General features: G+C 43.4%; 2 protein-coding genes across 8 annotated transcripts; both read left to right on the plus strand.

The window, feature by feature from the left end:
- Position 1: 1 nt before the first annotated feature.
- SLU7 (SLU7 homolog, splicing factor) lies at positions 2-12084 on the plus strand. 6 transcript variants are annotated; one of them, XM_072348146.1, is made up of 16 exons: positions 2-125; positions 295-469; positions 563-716; positions 1012-1092; positions 1664-1828; positions 2713-2778; positions 4144-4191; positions 4666-4797; positions 5066-5163; positions 6546-6613; positions 6852-6991; positions 7833-7994; positions 8402-8506; positions 8651-8725; positions 8983-9087; positions 9480-11316. In XM_072348146.1, exons 2-16 carry the CDS (start codon positions 306-308, stop codon positions 9657-9659), a joined length of 1743 nt encoding a protein of 580 aa, XP_072204247.1. In that variant the 5' UTR covers positions 2-125; positions 295-305; the 3' UTR covers positions 9660-11316. The 6 variants fall into 6 exon arrangements, with proteins under 6 accessions (XP_072204247.1, XP_072204246.1, XP_072204243.1 ...); XM_072348142.1 differs by having other exon boundaries at positions 82-129; XM_072348140.1 differs by having other exon boundaries at positions 86-146; positions 9480-12084.
- Positions 12085-15473: 3389 nt separating this feature from the next.
- On the plus strand, positions 15474-21460 carry C1QTNF2 (C1q and TNF related 2). Of its 2 annotated transcripts, XM_072348207.1 has the most exons (4): positions 15786-15888; positions 17255-17388; positions 18040-18288; positions 19312-21460. In XM_072348207.1, exons 3-4 carry the CDS (start codon positions 18048-18050, stop codon positions 19923-19925), a joined length of 855 nt encoding a protein of 284 aa, XP_072204308.1. In that variant the 5' UTR covers positions 15786-15888; positions 17255-17388; positions 18040-18047; the 3' UTR covers positions 19926-21460. The 2 variants fall into 2 exon arrangements, with proteins under 2 accessions (XP_072204307.1, XP_072204308.1); XM_072348206.1 differs by lacking the exon at positions 17255-17388 and having other exon boundaries at positions 15474-15888.
- The last annotated feature ends 1972 nt before the right edge of the window (positions 21461-23432 follow it).

Raw genomic sequence — 23432 nt, forward strand, 5'->3', positions numbered from 1 at the left:
CAGCCGTCCGATTGGCTACCGAGTTGCGGCTCCTCGTTGCCCTGGTAGCTGCGCGACGGGGGCACGGCGCAGTCAAGGGGCGGGGCTTCCGCCCGCGGTGCATTGTGGGGCGGCGGCGCGGCCTGGTTGGTAAACAGGCGGTGGAGGTGTGCGGCCGGGTGGGCTCTGCTCGGGTGTCGGGTGGTCGCTGTGCCGGGGATGGCTGGGTGGAGACTCTGGGCTTTGAGGGGTATCCGAGGAGAGACCCGTAGGATCGGGCCGGTTCGGAACGCGTGCGGTTTTTTGGTGTTTCAGGAGGAAGTAAAATGGCGTCAGGGACAGCGGTAAACGCAGCTCCTTCGGGAGGGCCGGGCGACGTGAGCCTGGAGGAGCCGAAGAAGATGACGAGGGAGGACTGGAGGAAAAAGAAGGAGTTGGAGGAGCAGAGGAAGCTGGGGAACGCGCCTGCTGAGGTGGACGAGGAAGGGAAGTAAGTTCTGTAACACTGAGCTTCACGTAAGAGCTGTTTGTTAAGCTACATTGTGTGCTGGTTTATGTGTTAATTTCATACCGCCTTTTACAGAGATATCAACCCTCACATTCCTCAGTACATATCTTCGGTCCCGTGGTACATAGATCCTTCCAAAAGACCTACGCTAAAGCATCAGAGGCCTCAGCCAGAGAAGCAGAAGCAGTACAGCTCCTCAGGAGACTGGTACAAACGGGGAGTGAAAGAGGTAAGGGGGTGCTTTTGTCCTAAAACAAAGCTTTTATTTATTCCTATGCAATAAGATACGAGTCAGTGACACCCTGCAAGTTCTGGTTGCGTGTTTTGGAGGGTGACAGGAACTGGAAAGTTTGTACTCAGCAAGCATTATACCCAGTGTTTGGTAGTCACCTAAATGGCCTTTTGAGTTTGGTTGGATCATGCGTGCTTTAGGTGTGTTAGAAAAGTAAATAAGTCAGCTGGTGGAAATACACAGATGAATCTTAGCACGGGTTTGTTTAATGCTGTCTTCTTTTGCTGTTTAGCACTCTATAGCTACCAGATACCGGAAAGGAGCTTGTGAGAACTGTGGCGCACTGACACATAAAAAGAAGGACTGCATGGAGGTAAACTTGATGCTGTTGATATTTTAATGGTTCAAAAATAAACGTAAATTTAATGGAAAATGTTCAGCTATAGGTAAAGCAGTTACTTTAGAAAACATTACAGGTATCAAAATGCTGCTTGAAATTATTTAAAGCGGTTGTTTTATAGGGAAAATAAAGGCAAAACGAAAGGTAATCACCATTTAATTCTGCACTTGATAAATACTGCAATGAAAGTTGGGAATGTTTGGCATTTATTCTTTGTGTTACTGTAATTAGTTCAGTTGCTTGGAATGACCATCTTTCTGTTTCCTGTCAGCTAGAAGCAGTCCTCAGAGATTATTTTACTTGCTTTCTTTACTGTCTTGAAACTGAGTTAGAAAACTTTTTGTGTTTCTTTTGGAGCCAGTTGCAGTTATTTTCAAATACAGGACTAAACTCCTTGTGTTTATTTATGAGTCAGAGGCTTACCATGCTAAGCTTAACTGGCTTTACAAGAGCTCTGCTGATACCATATTTAAAGAGTGGTGTCTCACTGTATGTTTCAATTGGACCAACTGATCCAACCTTTTTGTATGTATTTCACTTCCAGAGACCCAGGAAAGTTGGAGCAAAATACACAGGCATGAATATTGCACCAGATGAACATGTGCAGCCTCAGCTGATGTTTGACTACGATGGAAAGCGAGATCGTTGGAATGGTTATAACCCAGAAGAGCACATGAAGATTGTAGAAGAGTATGCCAAGGTCGACTTGGTATGTAGGTCTTGCAGTTCACCATGGAAAGATGTTTGGATACGCTGTGAGGAGGGTGGATTGTTTTGCACACTTATGATGGTAGACCTTGTGTTGCATCAGTAATGGAAAAACAGGCTATATGCTGTGTTAGCAGACTGCACTAGAACTAGAAATAGAGAAATTCAGATCTGAGTATGGATCTGTCATACTGTCTCTCCTAATTGCTTGTATTTGCTAGACAAGCCCTATAATGTACTGACAAAGGTGTGGATTAATTTGTAGGCAAAAGAGGAATTTCTAAGCTATTAGGTACTATCCGGAGCACTTCGTTATGTTTGTGGAACATTGGCTATTGGTACATGTGTCTGTGGTTCTATGATGTCATACACATAGAAACCTACTTTGTGCTGCTTTAAAATACCAATTCAGTTGCTAAAATGTCATGATTCTTGTCTGAATTCTAAATGCTTTCACTATCTCTCAATGAGCTACCTTAACCGCTGAAACCCTGACACATTATGAGGACACTGTGGTAGAACACCTTTGTTCTCAAACACTGCTGAACTAAAATAAGCTGCATTTCTTTAATTAGTTTGCACATAGCAACAGTACAGCTGCGTGAGCTGTAGTAAACTTGCTTATTTATCAGAATACCATAAGATGTTTAGTTAATGTATAGTGTCCTTCCCTCCGGGCTCTGAAAACAATGTGATGAGTCTTAAGCATAGAGGAGATTAACTTCAGGCTGCTGATTTCTCTGGGTGCTTGTAAACAAAAAAATGAAAGCTCATTTTCTTGTAGCAGATTTTAAATGGCAGTGATCACAATAAGTGCTTATAATATTACTATGTGCTTGCTATTAAGAGGAAATATTCAAACGATTGCATTTGTGTGCTGTGCAGGCCAAGCGTACACTGAAAGCCCAGAAGCTTCAGGAAGAGTTAGCATCAGGAAAGCTAGAACAAGTGGTAAGTACGTTATACTCTTAATTTATTTTTGTTTAAGCTGAATATAAACCAAGCGGGTCATTTCTGCTCTTGGATGCATTTATTCTCTATTGCTTTTTATACCCTGCGAAATATTAAGTTCTTTGTAGCACCAGGCTATTGTGTGTCATGTACAAGAATCTGGATTACCCTCTTTCAGATGAGTGACGTCGTATTTCACTTCTGGACAAAGCTTCCTTCTGATTATTAACCTCATAAAATTAATGATGTGGTGTTTCAGGTTAGAAAGCTCATTTTCCATACAGTAATTCTGCTCATACCCTGAGATGCATGTTGGGTTTTTCTTTAATTTAAAGATTGTTTTGTCTAATATTGAAGTAGCGGTTGTTGTGTGGATTGTTTTATTATGGTTAGTATAAATGGGAATAGGAAGGTATCTTCTTTATCTTAGAACCAGGCTTGTTTCTTCTTCAGTCACTGCTATGACTGTTTGAAGTGTCTCTTGATTATGTGAAGGCTGAGCATAGATATTTCCCTCTGGACTGTAACTTTGCAAAGTCTGTGTCTTCCATTTCTGCAGGTTCCTGATGGATTATAGGCCATGCTTTTGATAGTATTTGATACAAAGTTCTAATTTTAAAAGCGTGTGTATTTTTTTCTAAGCTCCATTTCTGAATTTTTACTCCTGTTTTCTAACATGGAGAAAACATAGAGATTATTTCTGCCCAAAGTAATTTTTCAATTGGCATTTTAAGAGAGAAGGCATTGAGCAATAGTTTGTGGACAACTGGAAATCCATTTTCCTGAGGTTGTCACCCTGCATTTTGTCACCAGGTGGCAGAGTGAACCAAATCTCTGACCCAGCACAAAATACAAAGTTCTGATCTTCCAGATAAAAGCTGTTCGTTATTATTTTTTCTTTATGTCTGTTTTCACTGCAGAATAGCACTTAAAGGCTAAGTAGATGAATAAAAAATTAGGTTTTGTTTCTCCAGATTGAATTCTGTCTTCTGATTCAAGCTCAGTATTCTTGTCAGCGCTGATTAAATGTGTGCATTGGATTTATTTGCATGATGTGAAATATTCCAATCTGTTCTACCTTAAACATATAATAAGCTTTAGGTAATAGAGTACCGAGCCTTTGCAGGAATGGCAAATCCTAGAAATTCTGTTGGTAATGCAGTGACGAAATCTACAACTTGTGTGTTATGAGCTCTTCCTTAGGGTATTATACATGGAGTGACCTCTGTGCATTTTGTGCCACAAATACACTGTATTCTTGTATTCAGTATCAAAGTCCTGCTTTGGTTCGTCTTGATCTGCCGGCCACCTTTCCTTTCTGCACTATCTTATCTTCTCTGCTGATATGCTCTTTGTTTGCTGCAGAACTCCCCAAGACACCAGTGGGGAGAAGAGGAACCAAATTCGCAGACAGTAAGATGAATACCCACTGCATCACACCATGGGCAGAAAAAAGGACCTGTAGTTAGTGAAACAGCAAAACAAGGGTGGCCTAAGGGTTTCAGGGTTGGGTTCACATCACTGGCTGTCTGTTCTTCTGTCATCAAGGGCTTTTTTTAATTATTAATTGTTGTTTTGTTTTGTGTTGTTGTTTTTTTAACTCCTGTGTGTTATCAAATCTTAAAGGTGTAAGCAAGTAACTGCTTCTGAAGGCATGGTATGATTTGCCCAAGGGAGCTTTTTGAATTTCATGTCATTGCAGTTATAGTTTTCTAGCTGCAGGAAGTGGAAATCCTTGATGAGTATTTCTGGAGCAATGAACGTAACTGCATGATCCATGAGCATGCTTAAGTCCATTTTTAATGAAGCCACTAAAATCAGATCATTACGTTTGTCTCTAGAGTGAATGAGTGTTTCTAAACAAAAGTTATCCATCTCTGTTTGCAGGAAAGAGATCATAACAGTGAAGATGAAGATGAAGATAAATACGCAGATGACATTGATATGCCTGGACAGAACTTTGACTCTAAAAGACGTATCACAGTTCGGAATTTACGTATTCGGGAAGATATTGCAAAAGTGAGTGAAGAATACCTCACGGTTTTTCTTTTTTTCTTCATATTAGTAGAGTTTAAAAGTGGAACACTCTGTTGTCATTGAGTTTCAGTGTGGGTCCCTGTGTTTGGAAGTTAAGCTCAGTTCTCAGCTGACTTTCTGCTTATGTTGTGACATTTTCAAGGGTACTGTGCTTTTAAAGTGTCTTAAGTTGAGGCATCAGCAGACATTTCAGTTCTTTGATTATAAAAAATGATAATAAAATACCTTCTATCTTGTTTTCTTCTCCTAGTACTTGAGGAATCTGGATCCGAACTCTGCTTATTATGACCCCAAAACAAGAGCAATGAGGGAGAATCCATATGCCAATACAGGCAAGAATCCAGACGAGTAAGTTGAAATGAAGTCACGCTGGTGCATCTAACAAAACTCTGTTAAAAATGAGATGACTTCAATAGTTTTCTATTATATTTTGAATCAATATGTCATTTTATTAATTAATCCCTGTTCAGTTGTAGGAGGAGGGATCTTTCAATAATGCTTTACAGTAAACATGCGAAAGATATTCTGTTTATTAACTTTTATTGATACTGGTCTTTAATCCTCAGGGGTACGTGAACTATCATTTACTATTCTGACACAGAGAAAGAGTTAGAACGCTCTGTTTTCTCTAGAAGTGGTATTTATGAACAGTGATGATGCTTATGCAAAGTATTTCAGTAACCGAATCTAAAACTTGTTAGTTGGGAGACACTAAGCACTGGAGACCTCTAGCATGGAGTGCCTGTGTTCCCTGAGTAAGTGCCAGAATCGGGAACAAAAGCTCCCCATGTATTCATAGAGCCTGCCCAGAAGTCTGAACATTTTATTGTTGCCTAGATAGATCACTTGATTAAAGAATACTGTAGGAGGGCTCTTGGCTGCACATAATGCCGTCTCACCTAAAACCTGAGTCAAGCACTTGAGCTGTGACCTGCCTTGACCCATATGGTTCTGTGGACATACAAAGTAGATGTATTGCAAGTGGAAATGTTTGTTCAGGGTACAGTAATTGGATTAGCTTGCTGTCTGAAATAGAATGGCAGTGGCTAACTGACAGCAAATAATGCTTTTTGCACCTCTCTTTGCCCCCCGATAGAGTGAAGCTAGTTAGTTTTATTTCAGGTACAGGTGCTTCCTCTTCTCCCCAGTCATAATTTGACCTTTATTGAATCTGTGTTTCTGCTACAGTATTGCAGACTGGAAGCTTTTCAGGGTTGCTGTGGGGAGCTGAAAACTGAATTGTTAATATAACTTGATTTGTCAACCTGTGTTCTAGCTACAGTTTGTGAACCTCTACAGAGAGGTGAGCAAAAGGTAACCAAGGGCAGTAAAGCTCTTACCAGGCTTTAAATGGCTGAAATACACTGAAGCTGAGCAGGAAAGATTGATAAATCCAAAAGCTGAGAATCAGTGCTTGAAGATCACCTGCCATTCACGCAGTCAGATCCAAGCGTGACTCTTGGTCTCCTAGGTGGAGTTCCGAGGAAGTGTTGCAAAATGTACCTGTATAAATGTGTAAGCACTGAATATTCTGAAATGCTGCCCAGTACTTTCATGACCACTGGGAGCCTAGACTTCGATTTCATGTATTGGGCTGAATACTTCTTTCCCTCCCTCTGCTTTAACTAAGAGCATAAATAAGTTTATTTTCCTGTTAGAATTGTATGTCTGCTTTAAAAGACAATCCCATTTGCTGCATGCTGAAAATAATAATAATAACTTTTTTGCAGGGTTGGTTATGCAGGTGACAACTTTGTTCGTTACACTGGAGATACCATTTCAATGGCACAGACGCAGTGTGAGTGGTTTCTGTTTTTCTGTGATATGCTGGGCTTTTTGTGTTGGGTTTTATTTCTTGGTTGTTTCTAAGGAGCAGAGTTAAAGGACTTCAGTTAACACTGCTCTTCTGCAAAAGAAAAGTCTTTTTTTCTTTTAATTGAGGTTTTCTTTCAAATTACTACAAAATGGGAGATTGAAATTTGAATGAATACCTTAGTTTGTGAATAAACATTGAGTGATGCCTCTTGTGTACACAGTGTTTGCTTGGGAGGCTTATGACAAAGGCTCTGAAGTTCATCTTCAAGCAGACCCTACAAAATTAGAGCTGCTCTATAAATCCTTCAAGGTGAAAAAAGAAGACTTCAAGGCACAGCAGAAAGAAAGCATCTTAGAGAAGGTAATACACGTTTGGTTTTATTTAGTTAGAATTCTGTCGGATGTGAATTCAGGTTCTTAGGAAACAAATATGTAATGTTACATGAAAACACAGCAGCTATTCTAACGACCTTTATGATATGTAAACTAAAAGATTTATATACACTATCTAATCTATTGGAGTCATTATTTAGTACAGGAAGATTGAAGATCTAGAACCATTTCTTCAGATTACTGTGAGCACTTCCCTTAGCTGTCAGAATTTCTCTAGTGAAAAACCTGACACCAGTGTGTGGGATGAATCCTAGGTATTTTGTTTCAAAAATAATACAGGTGGTTAAAAAAAACCACTCTGTGTACTTTCAAAGTGTAAAAATACCCCAGCACCTGCATCGCATTAAAGCTTCCTTTAATTCTTTCTTCTCTTAAGAAAGCAGAATTTTCAGAATCTAGTTTTAGGTGAAGTTTTAATAAATATATCTTTTATATTTTACTGTTGTATTTTTTTGCCAACTGACAAAGAACTCAATAATCTGTGTAGGTTTTGACCTTGCCAACGTGAAAGCGTGGAGTTGGGGGGAAAATGTGCTCTGGTTGTGCTCGGGTTGTACTTCCTTTGATTACATCTGAAAAGTTTTCTTGCTTTGAAACATCCCCAACATAAGGAAATCTGCTGCTGTCTCCAGGAATAAAAGAAAACATCAGTGGCCGTAGGAGATGCATTTCTCTTGGCCTTTAGTGTTGTATTTCTGGATTTATGTACTATGGATAGAGAAAGCACCAAAGGTGACGTTCTTGAAATGTATGCTCAACTATATAGGTTTTCTTAGAACTCTCACATGCTATTTCTTCTTGCATTGTAGTATGGAGGACAAGAACATCTAGATGCCCCACCAGCGGAATTGCTGTTAGCTCAAACAGAAGATTATGTAGAGTATTCTAGACATGGAACAGTGATCAAAGGGCAAGAGAAAGCTATTGCTTGCTCTAAATATGAGGAAGATGTGAAGATTAACAACCATACAGTAAGTACCTAGTTTAAGGAAAAAAAATCTTCCCTTTAGAATGGAATGACATGTAGTAGATGCAGGGCAGTATAATTAAAACAGCATGGAAATTTATCCTTCTGCAAAGAAGGGATTTAACTTCTCATTATCACAGCATGAATTTGAAGAGTTGTGATGACCACCTTAAACTGAGGAGGAAGTTACTGCGTTTCCCTTTGATGTGAATGAGTTGGCCACATCCTGTTGTGTTGTTTGTTACTTTTAAATAATACCCGTAAGACTAATGTAAAATTGCTAATTTCTCATAACTTCTCCCCTCTGGGCTGTTTGAATAGGTTACTCATCAGGAAATAATGGCAGGAATAAATTGCATCCTGCCTCTTAGGGGAGTGTCATGATGACTGCTCTGCCATCTCTTTTTGCAGTGCATTTGGGGTTCATACTGGAAAGAAGGCAAGTGGGGTTACAAATGCTGCCACTCATTTGTCAAGTTCTCATACTGTACAGGAGAAGCTGGGAAAGAAATTGCTGTAAGTATATTCTTTTTTAGTTACTTGAAGAGTTGGAAAGCATTCATCTCTGTAAGCCTTTGATGATTTTTGCTCTTTTAAGTTGTCCTTCTGCTTTCAAACATGCTTTGTAAATGGATATCCTTTCTCTTGTCTGCTGTTCAGAATGCTGAAGCAAACTTACTAGAGGAGCAACCCAGGGAGGAGGAGCACATGACAAAACCCAAAACGCTGATGGAGGTGGGTTGTCTCCCTTTCTGAGGGAGATATTTTTCTTTATCACTTGAATCAACCCAAACATACATGTAACTACAAAATAATTCTAAGTCATTTTACTAAGTCTAGATGTTATCAGACGTAATAATTATGTCAGTTCCATCTCTGTTAAAAACTAAGCTCTCAGTAGCTGTCTACTAATGTAGATAGCTGGGATTTAATGGCTTGAATATTACAACTGCTGACTGAATCTCAACTGGTGCTATTTTTCCACCTTGTAGATCCATCAAGAGAAACAGAAGGAGAAGAAAAAGAAGAAACACAAGAAGAGCTCAAATTCAGACAGTGAGGGTGAAGAGAAAAAGAAGCAAGAAAAACTTAAAAAGGTACATTCAAAACAACTCCCAATTTATTTATTTTTTTGTGGCTAAAATTGAAAAGAAATGCTGTTAGATATCCTAAAGTACATGGCTGGTATTTCCTTTTTCTCAGGCAAACGTGCAGTAAATAGCAGCTTTGGAAGACTTAGTTTAGGAGATACAGAACACTTCCTTCCTGGTCACTTATTACTTATGGAGTTATATAAAAGACATCACAGAACACAGCAGTTTGAGTATTAAAGAAATATGCAGAGTATGCTGTAGGGACTAGGCATCTGTGCATTGCTTCTCCCAGCATTCTGCTTGCTCTATCTTTGTTATACTAGGATTTGATGTAAAATTTTGTTGTTTTGTTATTTTTCTTTTTAATTTCATTGCATTTTTTCCTTCCATTTCAGGCACTAAATGCAGAAGAAGCTCGTCTCCTGCAAGTTAAAGAAATTATGCAGTTAGATGAGAGGAAGAGACCATACAACAGTGTATACGAGACCAGGGAACCAACTGAAGAGGAAATGGAAGCCTATAGAATGAAACGTCAGAGACCTGATGATCCTATGGCCTCTTTTCTTGGACAGTAATGCTGAAGGTCATTCCAATACCCAGTAGTTTTCTTTTGTTCCATGCTTGTTTACAAGTCTATAGACAGCTCCCTTCTATGCAGCTAAGCAATGCCAGAAATGGCAGAGATCTGGGCACCACAGGGAGAGGCTGGCAAGCAATTGTTTCAAGTAGACTTGAGCAGTCTAGTACTTAAAACAATGATATATTGGTATGTATATATATACAGTCACAAATATAACGTACAGAAGTGTATAAATGCATTTAAAAAAGAATGAACTCTAAATTCTTGATTGGAAAAGATCAGATACGGGCTGTAATTCCAGAAGTTCATTTGGCCATACATGAAGACTTAACTAATTCAATAAAACTAACTACAGTGAAGAAGTGATCGACAGGTGTCGCTGTTAATATATAGCAGTAATTGTCACATGTAAGTCTGTACAGCTATTGAAGCCTAACTTTTATTTGTAAAAGGGCTGGTCCGTCACATAGCTTTAAAAGGAGAAATAGTTTTTGATCAGTTTTTTGCTGAGTCTTTTGGAATGTGAAAATTGTTTTGTACAGCCTTGATTAAATTAATGTAAAGGTCTTAAAAACGATCGAGGTGTTGTAATTAAAAGTTCAGGAGAAGCTGGCTACAGAGCATTGAAATCCTCATTACGTTTCTGCAGGTGTTAGTGCACATTTCAGCTGCAGAGCTCTACATTGTTTGGTTTTGTTTCATAACGGTGTACATCCTATCCTTACAACCTCCTGAGTGATGGTTACATTGTGTGAAAGTGATGGTTAGATATCAGTACCTTCTGTTGGTGTGCAGCATCTGCGTTGTGTTTGGGAATGTTTGTCCTTAAACTGTGAATTCCCGGCTGTAATTACTAACAGCTGAAGAAATGGGTGAAAAGCTTCCTGCCACAGCTTCGTATTTGGGAGGGTTGACAATCAGCACGGAGATTGTTTTTATGTTTTCACAAAGAACACAGATTTAGGAAGTCAGAGGGGTTGGGCTGTAATTTCCCTCCTGCTTTAGCAGTGACTCACTCTCTAGGCTTTCACATCAGCTCATCCTCACCTTTCTAGTTTGTTGAATGATTTCAAAGGGAAAATAACACTTTTCTACAAGTAACAATATACACCATGTGCAGATTTGAATGTTCTGCATATGATTTCTCAGCCACCTTCTGTGGTCTGTTTTAATTTAGTGTACAGTGAAATGGAAATAGTGTGTTAAGCAGTAAAATAGTTCTATGTAAAAACATACCTGTGCTGTTGTTATCCATCAGTGGTTTGGATCACTTCATTGCGGTTCAGAGATCTCCTGTTGTGAGCTGAATGCAAACTGTCTTTGAATGATTTCTTTGGATGTAGATGTTTTGTACGGTAGTACTTTGGTACTGGCCAGTACGACCTGCAGGTGCCAACTGCTGTTGTCTTAGTGCCAAGCTCAGTGTGAGGGAAAAGGGGATGTTAAAGCGGTCTGTGTTATTGGTTCCTTGAGCTATTTGGGTACTTCTTAAAGGTAGAGTCTTGCTTCTTTGTAGAGAAGGCAGCGCAGAGATAACACTGCAAAAAGCAACTTAGAAAGATAGCCATAATTCAGCAGTCAAGCAGCTGAACACGAGTGTGTATTTTTATGTGCACTAGAAAAAGGGCAAGAGTTAAAGGCGCCTGTATTTTAAAGCTCATGTGTTGTTGGAATCAAACAACCGAAGTTGTGGCATACACCAGTATGGTTAAATCATGCTTCCTTTTATTACCTGAAAGCCATACTTCTATAGCAAACAGATGAGGGTGTTTGAAAATCACACACACTTACTGGTGGAAAGCTTCTACAATAACAACCCTGAGCACCTCCCTCCAAAGCCACGAGCCGTTCCTTCTTCTCCAAGAGGTGTCCTTGGTTCTCATGCTGTTTATCCACAGCTGCTGCTCTGTAAGGTCTTTATCTCGCTCCACAGCTGCTGCTCTGTAAAATCCTTCTTGTATTCCCACAGCCATTAAGATGCTCGGTGCTCCAGGAGGACACGTTTCTTACAAAATCATACCAAATTCCACGAGCACACTCATGCGATTGGATTTTCTGTCCAATGCCTGAAGCCATGAGTAGCTCCTGGCAGGCCTTCAGACTTGTGAGTGACACAGAGTATCTCTCTTCTAGGTCAGCCTCTGCAGTTAGAGGGGAAAAGTTGAAGAAGCGTTGTTCTATTTCTATGACAGAGGTTAAATGTTACAGAACATCACGCATCCGATGGGGAGGATTAATTTTCCTCCATCTGCTTCCCCTTGCATTTGGCATGCAGTGTGACTGCGTGTCCAAAGATCATCTCCTCTTGAACAAGCGGGGTTGGATTTGTTGGTTTTTTTTGTTTGTTTCTAAAACGAGTTGGAAACAAATTTATAGGCAGGTTTGGATGAAAATAAACTAAACATACAGTGGAAAGCAGCAGCAACAGCTGAAATTGTTTCTTGTGTACGTGAAGACAAGGGAGATGATAAGAAATGTAGGAGCCTGTTAACAGAAACTTGTCATGTTCTGAAATCATAATACAAACCAGACCCACCTGGCACGCTCAGTGCAGCTTTCTCTGCATCTCACCCTTGGCAGAGCCCAACTTTTCCCATTTCCCCTCCCAGCAATTGCTTCAATTACCTCTTTCTTCCTCCCTGTTTGAATCCCAGCTCTCAAACTCAGGCTGCAAACTGTGAGCGAGATGTTGACTTGAAGGTGTTTACATTTATAAGCATGAAGGCAAAACATTCTCCTTTATTTTGCACTGTTAAGCTTAGCGTTCTGTGTTATGTTCCTTCAAGGCGCTGCAGAAGATGCTTCTTTTACTGTCTCCACATTTCTTTGTAATTGGATCTTTATGGCTTTCCTGAGTGGATTAGTGAAAGAGAGGTGCTGTTCTACACCATCAGGGATCAGAGGATAGCAGGAATCTTAGCAATAGTCATGAATGGAATTGGTCCTTTAGGGGCTTAAAAACAAAAACTACAGTGACAGCATTTTCTGTGCCCACTAACACCACAGCTGGCTGTGCCCAGAGCAGCCCAATAGCTCAGTTTTCCATCCCATTTTTGGATATATTCAGGCCGAAACACTATGTGCAAGCAACTTCCTGTTGTTCTTCTAGCTCTCCTGGTGGCATTAGCTTTGCTGAATGCAACACAGAAAAAGGCAAACATATCATTGCAAGTTCAGCTAGTTATCTTACAACAAATCTGTTCACTTCTGGGATGACTCAGGCAGAGACCCACCCAGATATAGCAGGCAGGGGTGGGCTTTGCTTCTGCTAAATAATACTGTATCTCAGACCTCAGTGGGACAAAAACCTTTTGTCCTGGGAAACATTGTTCCATGGACAGATGAGCAAACCCAAAGCTTCCCAGCAGCAGTCTTAAAAAGATATTCTCATCGTCCCATTGCGTTTTAAGAAAGCCATCACCCGGCCTCTTGTCTGCATTGCACTTGGAACCAAGCACAGCTCATGGCCCTGCGCTGTTCCACTGTTTTCTCCCACTGCACCACAGGAGTGGGACCTTCCAACAGCACCTCCCCTCTCAGCTTTAACCCATCACCACTTTTTACTCCAAAGCTGCTGCAGTGAACGCTAGCAGTGCTGCAGGAGGCGGATGCTGAAGCACCTGCTGCAATGCTCCATCAGCACAGGGCAAGGAGATGCTGCCCATGTCAGGTTGTCATGACTCGCATGCAGTGTCTCTGGCGGATGCTGCTTTGCCTGGCTGGACAGAGGCACCATGTTGTGGCACTCAGCTTTCCTGACCTGGGCAGTGCTGCCCTCATCCCCAGGTGCTGCCGTCACTGTTGGTGATGCTCAGATCCCAACTATGAGATTTTGCTAACCCCAGGTCTGGCTCCCCTGGGCCTTCAGAACATGCACCATTACACAGAGTTTGCAAGGTTTCTGGATCGCCTCCTGTTTTTCTACTTCATTTATTGTCTCCATATGTATCCGGCCTTCAGTTCAAGGAGATCATTTTGCATTTTTTTCCCCACTCTCTACTAGATAAGCAATCTGCTCCCCCTCTTCACTGTGCTGCTTTCAGATGCTCACTCAGCCCTATGTAACCTGCTCGTGCACAAACCAAAGCCATCGCATTTCCATCGCTGTGTGTTCTGACTACAGGCTTAGACTCCTATAGAATTCCATACTAATTCCCCACACCGTATTTTTAAGCTTTCCTGAGAAATACAAGGCGTTTTCAGAAGAGTTCTTGTCTAAATGTTTTACTGGATAGCTCAGTGGAAGCCAGTCGTGGCAAGTCAGAGACTGCTGGTGTTGAGTTAGAAAGACGCATAAGACAAAAGAAAGTACCAAAAACAAAGTCAGATAAACAAAACCGCAGCACCACTTGTCCTCTGCACACACTGGCAGCGTCTCACTGATGTTTGGGCTGGTTCCCACTTCCCTCCTCCCAAAATAGACTCTATTTATTTTTATCTTAATGGGTTAGGACAGCAGCTCCTAAGCAGATCTGATGGTCTCAAACGTACCCTTTAAGTTTAAAAAGCGTTCTGACTCATTTTATGGGGGCTTTTGGAGAGGGACAATCACTCTCTAAAGAGTGCTCAGAGGCTTCCAAGCTCCTTTTAGGCAGGGCAATAAAAGCGACTCCAATCACTGCTCCACACTAAGCCAGCAGACCTGCTGCAGAGTAAATGCTTTTTCCTCCCATCGGTATCTTCCAAACATAAAAATAAAAACTCAAAGGGCCTGCACTCATCTTTGAAGACAGACACACCTGCTTCACCCTGAGGGCTGCCTGTTTGTTAGGCCACCTCCAGCTGCAGCTGCTTCTGTCCTGTCTGACTCCTTGTGTCTGGTTACGAAGGCACTGCTGCAAGGTCGATGTCTATAACAGTGCATTCGGGTTCTCTCTGAGAACCAGAAAGGGAAAGCCTGCTGTTGCTGAGATACAGCACCTCTTGTATCTTGCCATAGATTAAAAGAAAAAGAATGGAGAGCTGCGTGCCAGGGCTGCTCTTCTTCTCTGCAGAGGGGCTCATTAGTTTAACAGCGTGTGCTGCCATCACGCTCTCCAGCTGTGCTGTCTGAGGGCCACATCCTGCTTACACTTAGGTGGGAAAAGCCATTGCAGGGTGCAGGGGAGAGGGGCCTGTAAATGTCAAGATACACACAGTATTTTAATGCTCTCATAGCTCTGCTGTATTGGTTGCTATCCATGCAGCAATGAGACATTCTCACCCCTCCAGGAGCGGCATCACTGACTGCAGGTCACAAAGCCAACTGCAGATACGCTCCATTTATAGGTTGTGTCTCTAATGCAAATAAATGCAGCTAAATCCGCTCTCACCACGTTCTGAGAGGAAAAAACTCAAGCAAACAAACAAACAAAAAACTCTGAAAACAAAAACCAGCCACATCAGATCTCTGGTGCAGACAAATTCTGGCATGAAGAAGAATGACACCTGCAGAGCACTCCTGCTCTGCTGGCCCTCGGCACTGAACAGAACACGATGTGCCCCCTGGATGGCAGCAGCTGTGTTGGCCTCAGGGCCAGGCAGGGCCTGTGTCCACTGTCAGCAGCACCAGGGCATGGAGCAGCCCCAAGGCCAGCAGTACCATCCCACAACAGCTGAGTGCAACCCACAGCTCCCACTGCAGCACTGCATCTACCTCATCGCCAACCATTGCTGGGGCTTTGTGATTACTTTGAAAACTTAAAGCAAAATGTCAGCCTTTCCAAAGACAGGAACTTTCCCACTCCATCATCTCAGTGTCAGTCTCCGTGCCTCATCTCACACACCCTCCTGCAGCACCTCTGTGCAATACCCTCTGTCTCCTTTCGGCATATGCTTTTGCAAAGCTGCTGCTTCACAAGGATGTCATTCACTCCAAGCCCTGAATGATCTAGCCTTACTGCTTCGCCTAAATTATTCCATACACAAGAAACTTCTGCCCACGCCACGTGACAGAGGAAGAGGCTCGGATCCATTACACAATAATAAAAATATGCCTTTGGCAAAGCTGAGCCAAAACCTAGAGCTGCAGCGGGAAGCCAGCAATACATGCGAAACAGGGAAAAACATTCATCGAAAGGAAAGACCCATCAAGTCAGAACTGCAGAGCTCACTCGGAAGGACGCAGTCGCAGGAGGACAGGGTTTGTGCTCCATGACGTGACAGGGATCTGCAGCAAAACATCTGCCACAAACCGAGCGGAATCCCAGCGCCTGTCAAGACCTCACTGAAGAGATTGAGCCTGGGTGAGTACATTCCCTCGTCCCTGTTTTATTTATTTATTTGCTGTCTCCCTCTCCCTCTTAATCTTAACTTGGAAAACTTAGCAAATATGAAGCTAAATTATCACGCAGTCAGCTTTCCAACACCTGCACAGGAAACATAAAGGCAATAGCCCAGGTTGAAAGAAATAATCAGGGAAGGAAACAGCAGAAGAGGTGATGTAGTTTTGGGTGCAGGAGATCCATCGTTCTCCTTCAACTCCTTTAACACTACTTTGTGCAGCAGACCAAGTTCATATCTGCTATAGCAACTTCACTGGCTTATATCAGAAGTTATATATGTGCCTTTCAGTTTTCCTTCTCCATACAGAGGCTCTCACTGTCATTGCATTGCATGGGGATCTACAGCATCATTTTACAGAACACACTAAGCCCAAGGGGTGCCCTGGACCCCACAGCAGCAATTCTTGTGGATTCAGCTGAAGGATGCAGGGCATACCGACCCTAAATCCCAGCTGATGGCACCTGTCACCACCTGCCTGTGGCTCATCCTGTTGCCTCAGGACCCAGACATTCTCCGCACATTTTATAGCCTCCCTCAGAGCTCAGAGGCTGCCAACAGATGTCCTGGCAGTAATGAGAGCTGGAGGACTCAGCCTGGAGCCTGCCAGCATCCAACACTGACCTCAGAGCAGCTCAGCATTGCTTGCATCTGCAATTGCCCCATCCTCCCCCAGGCAGTGCTCAGCCATTGGCCCTCACATTGCCAGACACAGGGGTGCAGTCCCACACAGCAGGCATTTGTCAGGGCCAAAAGCCTCCAGAACCCTATTACAAAAAGCATGAATTAAAATGTACCGATAAAAGTAAGACCTCAGCTGAAACTGTGCTGCATGGCCTTCAGTGCCAGCTCTGCTGCTCATACCGAGGAAAGGGAAGATGCTGGTCTGTTTCCAATTTGCTTTTTGGAACTCATTATATGTTCTACACCAAGATGCAGTTTTCCTTTTAAGGTGGAACAGAATGAGTTTAGGGTTTTTTTTTGTTTTGTTTTTTTGTTGTTTTATTTTTTCAAAGGGATTTCTTTAAAAGGTTATTTGTAAATCCTCTTGTGAATGTGACGCTGCGGTGATGTGGGATGCAGTGCTCTTGTTGAGCCCCAAACTAGCCATGCAGAGCACCCAGGTGGCCAGATGTTCTCCATGTGTGTATGTGTTGGTACCTGAACCTGCCAGCCTCAGGCTACTGTGCGTATTACCCCACTGGGTTAACTAGGGGCATTGCTTGGAGGTAAATAGAAAGGTTCAGATAAATTGCTGCCCTCTGCCCCGTGCTTTACTCTTGCTCATTTCTTCTCCACACAAACAGTCTCATCTATGCTTTTCCCCAGGTTATGCTCCACAGTGGAATGTCTCCTTGCCACAGCTACTTAGAGTCAGCCATCTCCAAACACTCCTCTCTTCTCTCCTTCCTTAACTGAGGTGGTTACTGGGAAGCAAGGATGGAGCTTTCCTTAGGATCCCTGTAAGAATGAAATGACTTAGCAGCCACATCCAGCTCAGAGATCTGTTCTGCATTCCCCACTCCTCTGCGTGTTCTTAATTATACATCCCTCAGAACCAGCAGGCTCCCACTCAGCATTTATGTATGGCATATTGCTGGCCGGATCTGGAGCCTGTAATGTGCATTCCCACTCCCTTCAGGAGCTGATACTGGGGTGGGAGCACTAAGGCAACACGAAATGTATGCAACCCTTCAAACATCTCATTTCCAGTGCAGGAATTGAACATAATGCTACCAGGGAGATGCTAAATTCTCACAGTATTTGGCTTCATGCCTCACAGGATCCTGCCTGACCAAAAGGCCAATGAAAGATTGGGGGTATCACAGCTCATCTGCCTATTGCAAATTTGCCTCAGCTCCAAAGCATGAAGAAATATCTGAAAGGCAGTTTTCTCACTTCATAATCCCTGCTTCTGTATTTAGGGAAAGGGCAAAGAGGAGCAAAGAGGTACGAAGGAACACGTACCAAAATAAAAAGCTCCCCTGTCCTGTCAAAAGAAAAAAAACTCCCAGTTGTGCCCCATTTTCACACAGCCCTGGCAGAGTGCACCCTGCTGCTTTCACACATGGGTTGCCACACACATCAGCCGAGCTCTCATCTCGTTTCTCCAGACTGTGCCATGATTTCTGCCGTCCTCCTCCTCTGGACTGTGCCCTGTGTGGCCAACCACATCCTCGGGGGCTTTGCCAAGGCAGCGCTGCAGGAGGGCCCCCAGCTGACGTGCAGCCTTCCAGGCCCCCCTGGTCCTCCTGGCCCTCCTGGTGCACCTGGGACTCCAGGGACAGTTGGCAGGATGGGCTTTCCAGGGAAAGATGGCAAGGACGGCAAGGATGGAGACAAAGGAGATCACGGTGATGAAGGTAAGAGGGAAGAGCTTCTTTGCAAAACAAGGGTAAAATGTAAAAGCATGAGTGCAACCACCCAGTTAACATCAGCTTGTCATCCCACATCCAAGCCTCAGAGCTGGCTACATCTCATGAGACACTTCCAGGAATCCAGCCTCCTCCTCTCAACATCCCCCTCTCTTCAGATCCTGCCAGTGAGTTTTGGGTTCTCATATCACATCCAGGCGCTCCCACGTAGCAGTGCCACAGCAGCAGGTGGAAACTTTTATTCTCACAATATCGAATCCTTGAAGGTCTAATCAGCCTAAGCAGCAACAGAAAGTACATCAAACATCATCCCAAAACCCGTGCCAAAACCTTCCAAAACATATTATTTGCTGATAGATTCGTAATGATGCATGTAATTGTTTTCATCTTCCCTTTCTTGTTGCACATATTTCCTCCAGAGGGAGGTTTTCCATTTTGACACACATTATATGAGAGACAAAACACTGGTCTCTGATTCCTGCTTTCAAGGGAAACAGAATCAAATGAAAACTGAAGCACTGACTCCCTGGAACGGCCTCACTGGGTATCAGACACTGCTCTGACCACGCTCCATCAAAATCAAAGCACACATCCACCTTCCTCTGGTCCTACGATGGGGGTCTTTTTTCTCTCAGTCCTCACTGTGAGTATTGGGGTCAGTTGGAGGCAGAAGACAGTGATTTCCCATCACCACACTAGAGTGCACTCCGAGTTCAGCATAATGCCAGTGTGCCAAAGCTGCATCTTCTCTCACACTCAGAACAGGGAATCTGGAGAATAAGCTTCTACTCACAGCCATCTACCCTTGCTATGGCAGGTAATAAGATAGTGCATAAATCCCAGTATTTACATGATTTATGTCCCTATGTGTGTCCAGCCCTAGGTGGTATTTCATTGGATTCTTACCACTAGGATTTTCCTACCAATTGAAAATATACTGCTGCAATGATACAACCCCTTTCCACTTGTTAAACCTTCACTAAAGAGTTTACAAGGTTATTTGCTTTTCAGGTCCACAGGGCAGAACAGGAAACCCAGGCAAGCCGGGACCAAAGGGGAAAGCAGGAGCGATTGGCAAGGCAGGCCCACGAGGACCAAAGGGTTTAAAGGGTAATCCTGGAAAAAATGGAGCACCAGGAAAAAAAGGACCCAAAGGGAACAAAGGTGAGACTGGGATGCCAGGACCCTGCACCTGCAATGCCAACAAAGCCAAATCTGCTTTCTCTGTAGCTGTCTCTAAGAGCTATCCAAGAGAAAGGCTCCCCATTAAATTTGACAGGATCCTGATGAACGAGGGAGGACATTACAATGCTTCCAGTGGGAAGTTTGTATGCAGCATCCCAGGGATTTACTACTTCACTTATGATATCACTTTGGCCAACAAACATTTGGCCATTGGTTTGGTCCACAACGGGCAGTACCGGATTAAGACTTTTGATGCCAACACTGGGAACCACGACGTTGCCTCTGGATCAACCATTCTTTCTCTGAAGCCAGATGATGAAGTGTGGCTGCAGATCTTTTACTCTGAACAAAACGGGCTCTTTTATGATCCCTACTGGACAGACAGCTTATTTACTGGCTTCCTGATCTACCCTGACCAAGATTATCTCAATGAAATATAGAATGAGAAACAAATAAATAAGAAATGGATGCAGCTTCAGTCCAGCAAAGTGTAGCCTGCACATGGACATGTGTGATACTATCTCATAATTTCACTTTTTTGGCACTAACAGCCCATATTGGCAATACAGATATTTACTTGATGTCACCAGCTAGTCCATGAAGTATATCAGGATCTGTAGGATCTACCTTGAAGTGACCTCATGACTCTGTAAACCTGGAAGCCATCCACTATGTTTTCCCACTGTTCAAACATGCCACAGACATGTAACTGAAATGCTGGTGCAGAATGTTTTGATTTTATATTATTGTAATGCGTGGAGACCAAAAACCATTTCCTGAAAACTAAGCTTATAAGTGCCATTGATGTTGGAGATTCTATCAGTGCCCCTCCTTCTCCCACCCTCAGTAATAACAATAATAAAACTTGCTGCTTTACTAGCTGGTAAAACCAGCTACTTAGAAGTCAGGAAGTTATCAGCTGCTGTTAAAAAAGTACCAGCAGCCCTCAGCCTCATCAAAGCGGTACTAATAAGCAAAGGCATCCTGTTTAAATAAGACACAGAGAGCTCATCTAAGGCTAAAGGTAAAACTCCTGGTAAGACACACTCCGTCAAATCAAGCACTGCTGGTGTTGCTTGGAGTTCAGGCACAACACAGCAGTGCTGGAGTTTTGCATCTGCTTTCAGGAGAGCGTCAAAAAGCTGTGACCAGAACCTGACACTGGCTGTGCAAGCCCAATGCCTGCCAGCCTCCAATCCATGATAGAGGGCAATGCTGTAGATAAGACTCAGTTTTTAGAGAGAGAGCATGAACCTTCACTCCATAAACAGACGTATCAACTCCCACTCCCCCATCTTTCCCAGCTCTTGCTGGAAGGAAATACTCATGCTGCTGAGGAGTTCCTCACAGGCTTAATGCTGCAGACAGGCTCTGTCTTACTGACATGCTTTCCTTTTCTGATTGTGTATGTCAAATATTACAGACGATCCAGTCTTAACACAGTGGTTCTAAACAGCAATAAAAAGAAAAACAAGGCAGAAAAGGCCAGCGGTGAGCTTTTTGGTCTTTCTATGATGAGCTTTGCATTTTTCCCCATCCCAGCCAGCAGCCATACAGGGTATATGCTCCCAAATGGAGCACTATTATCACAGCAAAGTGCTCTGCTGCTGTATGGCTGCTCAGCTGGATGCCTTGCCCCAGTGTGTGCAGCTGCTTGCTCTCTACCAGAAGCCTGTCTGCAGTCAGAGGGAAGGAGTCTTCCTCAATATCTGACACATCTTCTTGGTCCCACACTCTTGTCTGCAACACAAAAACTCGTATCCATTTCCAGTTCCTCTCATCTGCACATTCAGACATTGAGGAGATAGCCCAGAACAGATTAAGATATATATATATGCATATATATATACAAACCTTTCTTCTACAAGTCATTATATTTGCATGATTTTGTGAGCATTAATTGTGACATATCTCATGAAAATCTTTTCAAATACTTATTATTTTTTTTAATAAAGCCGAACAAAGCTACCACTGCAACATCCTTGATGCTTATTAAGCACTTTTCCTGAAATTATTTCCAAACTGTTACAGATTCCACAGACGCTGCCAGTTTCAGTGATGGATTTTGTAGGGCCAGTTGCCACCAGCGTATTTCTTCCCTCCCAGTCCTACAAGCCAGGGAGCGTAGACTTTTCTGCTCTCTGTGCAAGGCCTTCTACAAGGTGGAACAGGGTTTGTACATTCCCCTGCAGCTGCTCAGCCTGCTGGCAGAGGTCCTTTCCCAGCAGTTGCTGTGCAAATAATGTACTTTCCTTTGCAATGTCCTCGTTTAGTACATCCTGGCCTGTATTTCGCAGGCAGCAACAGTTCAAGCATTGCCTTTCTCTCTCAGCCCTGCATTTCCACCAACTGCCCCAGGGGGGTGGCAGGACTGCTGCCAAAAGGAAGAGATCGCGTTGCCCTCAATTGCTCTCATCAACCATCTCCAGTGTGATTTTGGTTTTGGTTTTCCAATGTGTTACTGCTGAACCCACTTGGTACAAGGCAGGTGCCAGAGCTGGGAGGGGATGGCAGAACACCACAGGGAAAAAGATGGAGGTGGGGAAGCAGCAGTCAGCAATTAACTCAGCTGTGCTGCCAACCGGCTTCTAGGGCTGCACTCCCCATTGTCCCCTTATCTCAGTAGCCCCAGCAGGGAGCATTTCCCCACCGTCAGTCCTCTCAGGGGCCTACTAGCTGCTTCCCCTAATGAGAAGCCATGGGAGTTATTAGCTCTCTGGCAAAACGTCGTTTTTGATCTTGTGAAAAGGAAAATGGGCAAATGCATTCAAGTTTGGGAGGTCAAAATGTAAGTTATGAAGAAACTCCCTGCTAAGCACTCAGTAGCACAGAGCTTGCTTTCTGTCTGGGACTAGGAGGCCCTCCCTGTTGACCAGGAACTCTGGCTCCAATACACCCACATCCACCACTGGGAGCTGCCCTGAGTCACGATGCTGCTTCTGTGCAGCACAGATCAGCCCCAGCTCTGAGGATCTGCTGCCATCAAAGACTCAGGAGGAAAAGCGCAAACCAAGACACAGCAGGCAGAAGAGAGAGGACTGTTGTCTTCCAATTATTTAATCTTCAGTGGGGCTGCAGCCATTCAAAATGTATCACACATCAATTATGTCTGCGAAGCAGGGACAGTTGTTTGAAGTACACAGGCTGCTGTGAAAAAGATTTATCTCTTCCTGTCTTCCTAGCAAGGCAACCTGCGCGCTGACCAGGATGGCTCTGCTCAGCACAATCCTGCACAAGCATCTCCTCCTGCAGCTGTGGCCTCCCCTCCCTTCTGCCTCCAGCAGGAAAGGAGTGAGGGAAGGGCAGCAGTGCTGGGGTTATCTCAGGGCTGACCATGGGAACATTGAATCTGGGGTGTTTTTTCCTCTCTGCAAGTTACCGGCTCAGGCTTCAGAGCATTTCAGAAATGATACATTCTGGCTTGCTCTCACATCTTCAGACTGCAGTTCGGTTTGCAGCTCCGTTTTTCTCCAGCCAAGCAGCTATTCATTTGTTTTTTATGTGTACTTACTTATTTTTGGTGGTGGTGGTTATTTTGTTTGTTTGTTTTTAATGAAAAAAAAAAAAAAAAAGAGATTTGCATAAGGTTTTTTTTCCAGGAACATGGAGTTCTGGAATAACACCAAGTGAAGAACTCTGGCTTTCACAGCCAAGCTGTCACAAGAGAGAACTGCTCCCACACAAGCTGCTCGCCCCAGCCCAGGCAGCTCCCATCACCTTCATCACTGTGGGAGCAAAGCTGGGAATGTCTTGGCCAGGCAAACGTGTGGGCAGATGCTATCAGGAAGGAGGGAGGAATGTCCTGGCCGAAGCAGGCTGCTGTGTGAGGGCAGTGGATGCAAACAAGACTTGTTACACTGCAGCAGCCTTCTCCACTGTAAGAACCAGAGCTGCCTTTGGCTGCTTTGTGCACCAAGTTTTATCACAAGCAGGTCCCTCTGGGCACT

The sequence above is a fragment of the Excalfactoria chinensis genome, chromosome 13 (genome assembly GCF_039878825.1).
Source record: "Excalfactoria chinensis isolate bCotChi1 chromosome 13, bCotChi1.hap2, whole genome shotgun sequence".
In the NCBI taxonomy this organism is placed as follows: Eukaryota; Metazoa; Chordata; class Aves; order Galliformes; family Phasianidae; genus Excalfactoria; species Excalfactoria chinensis.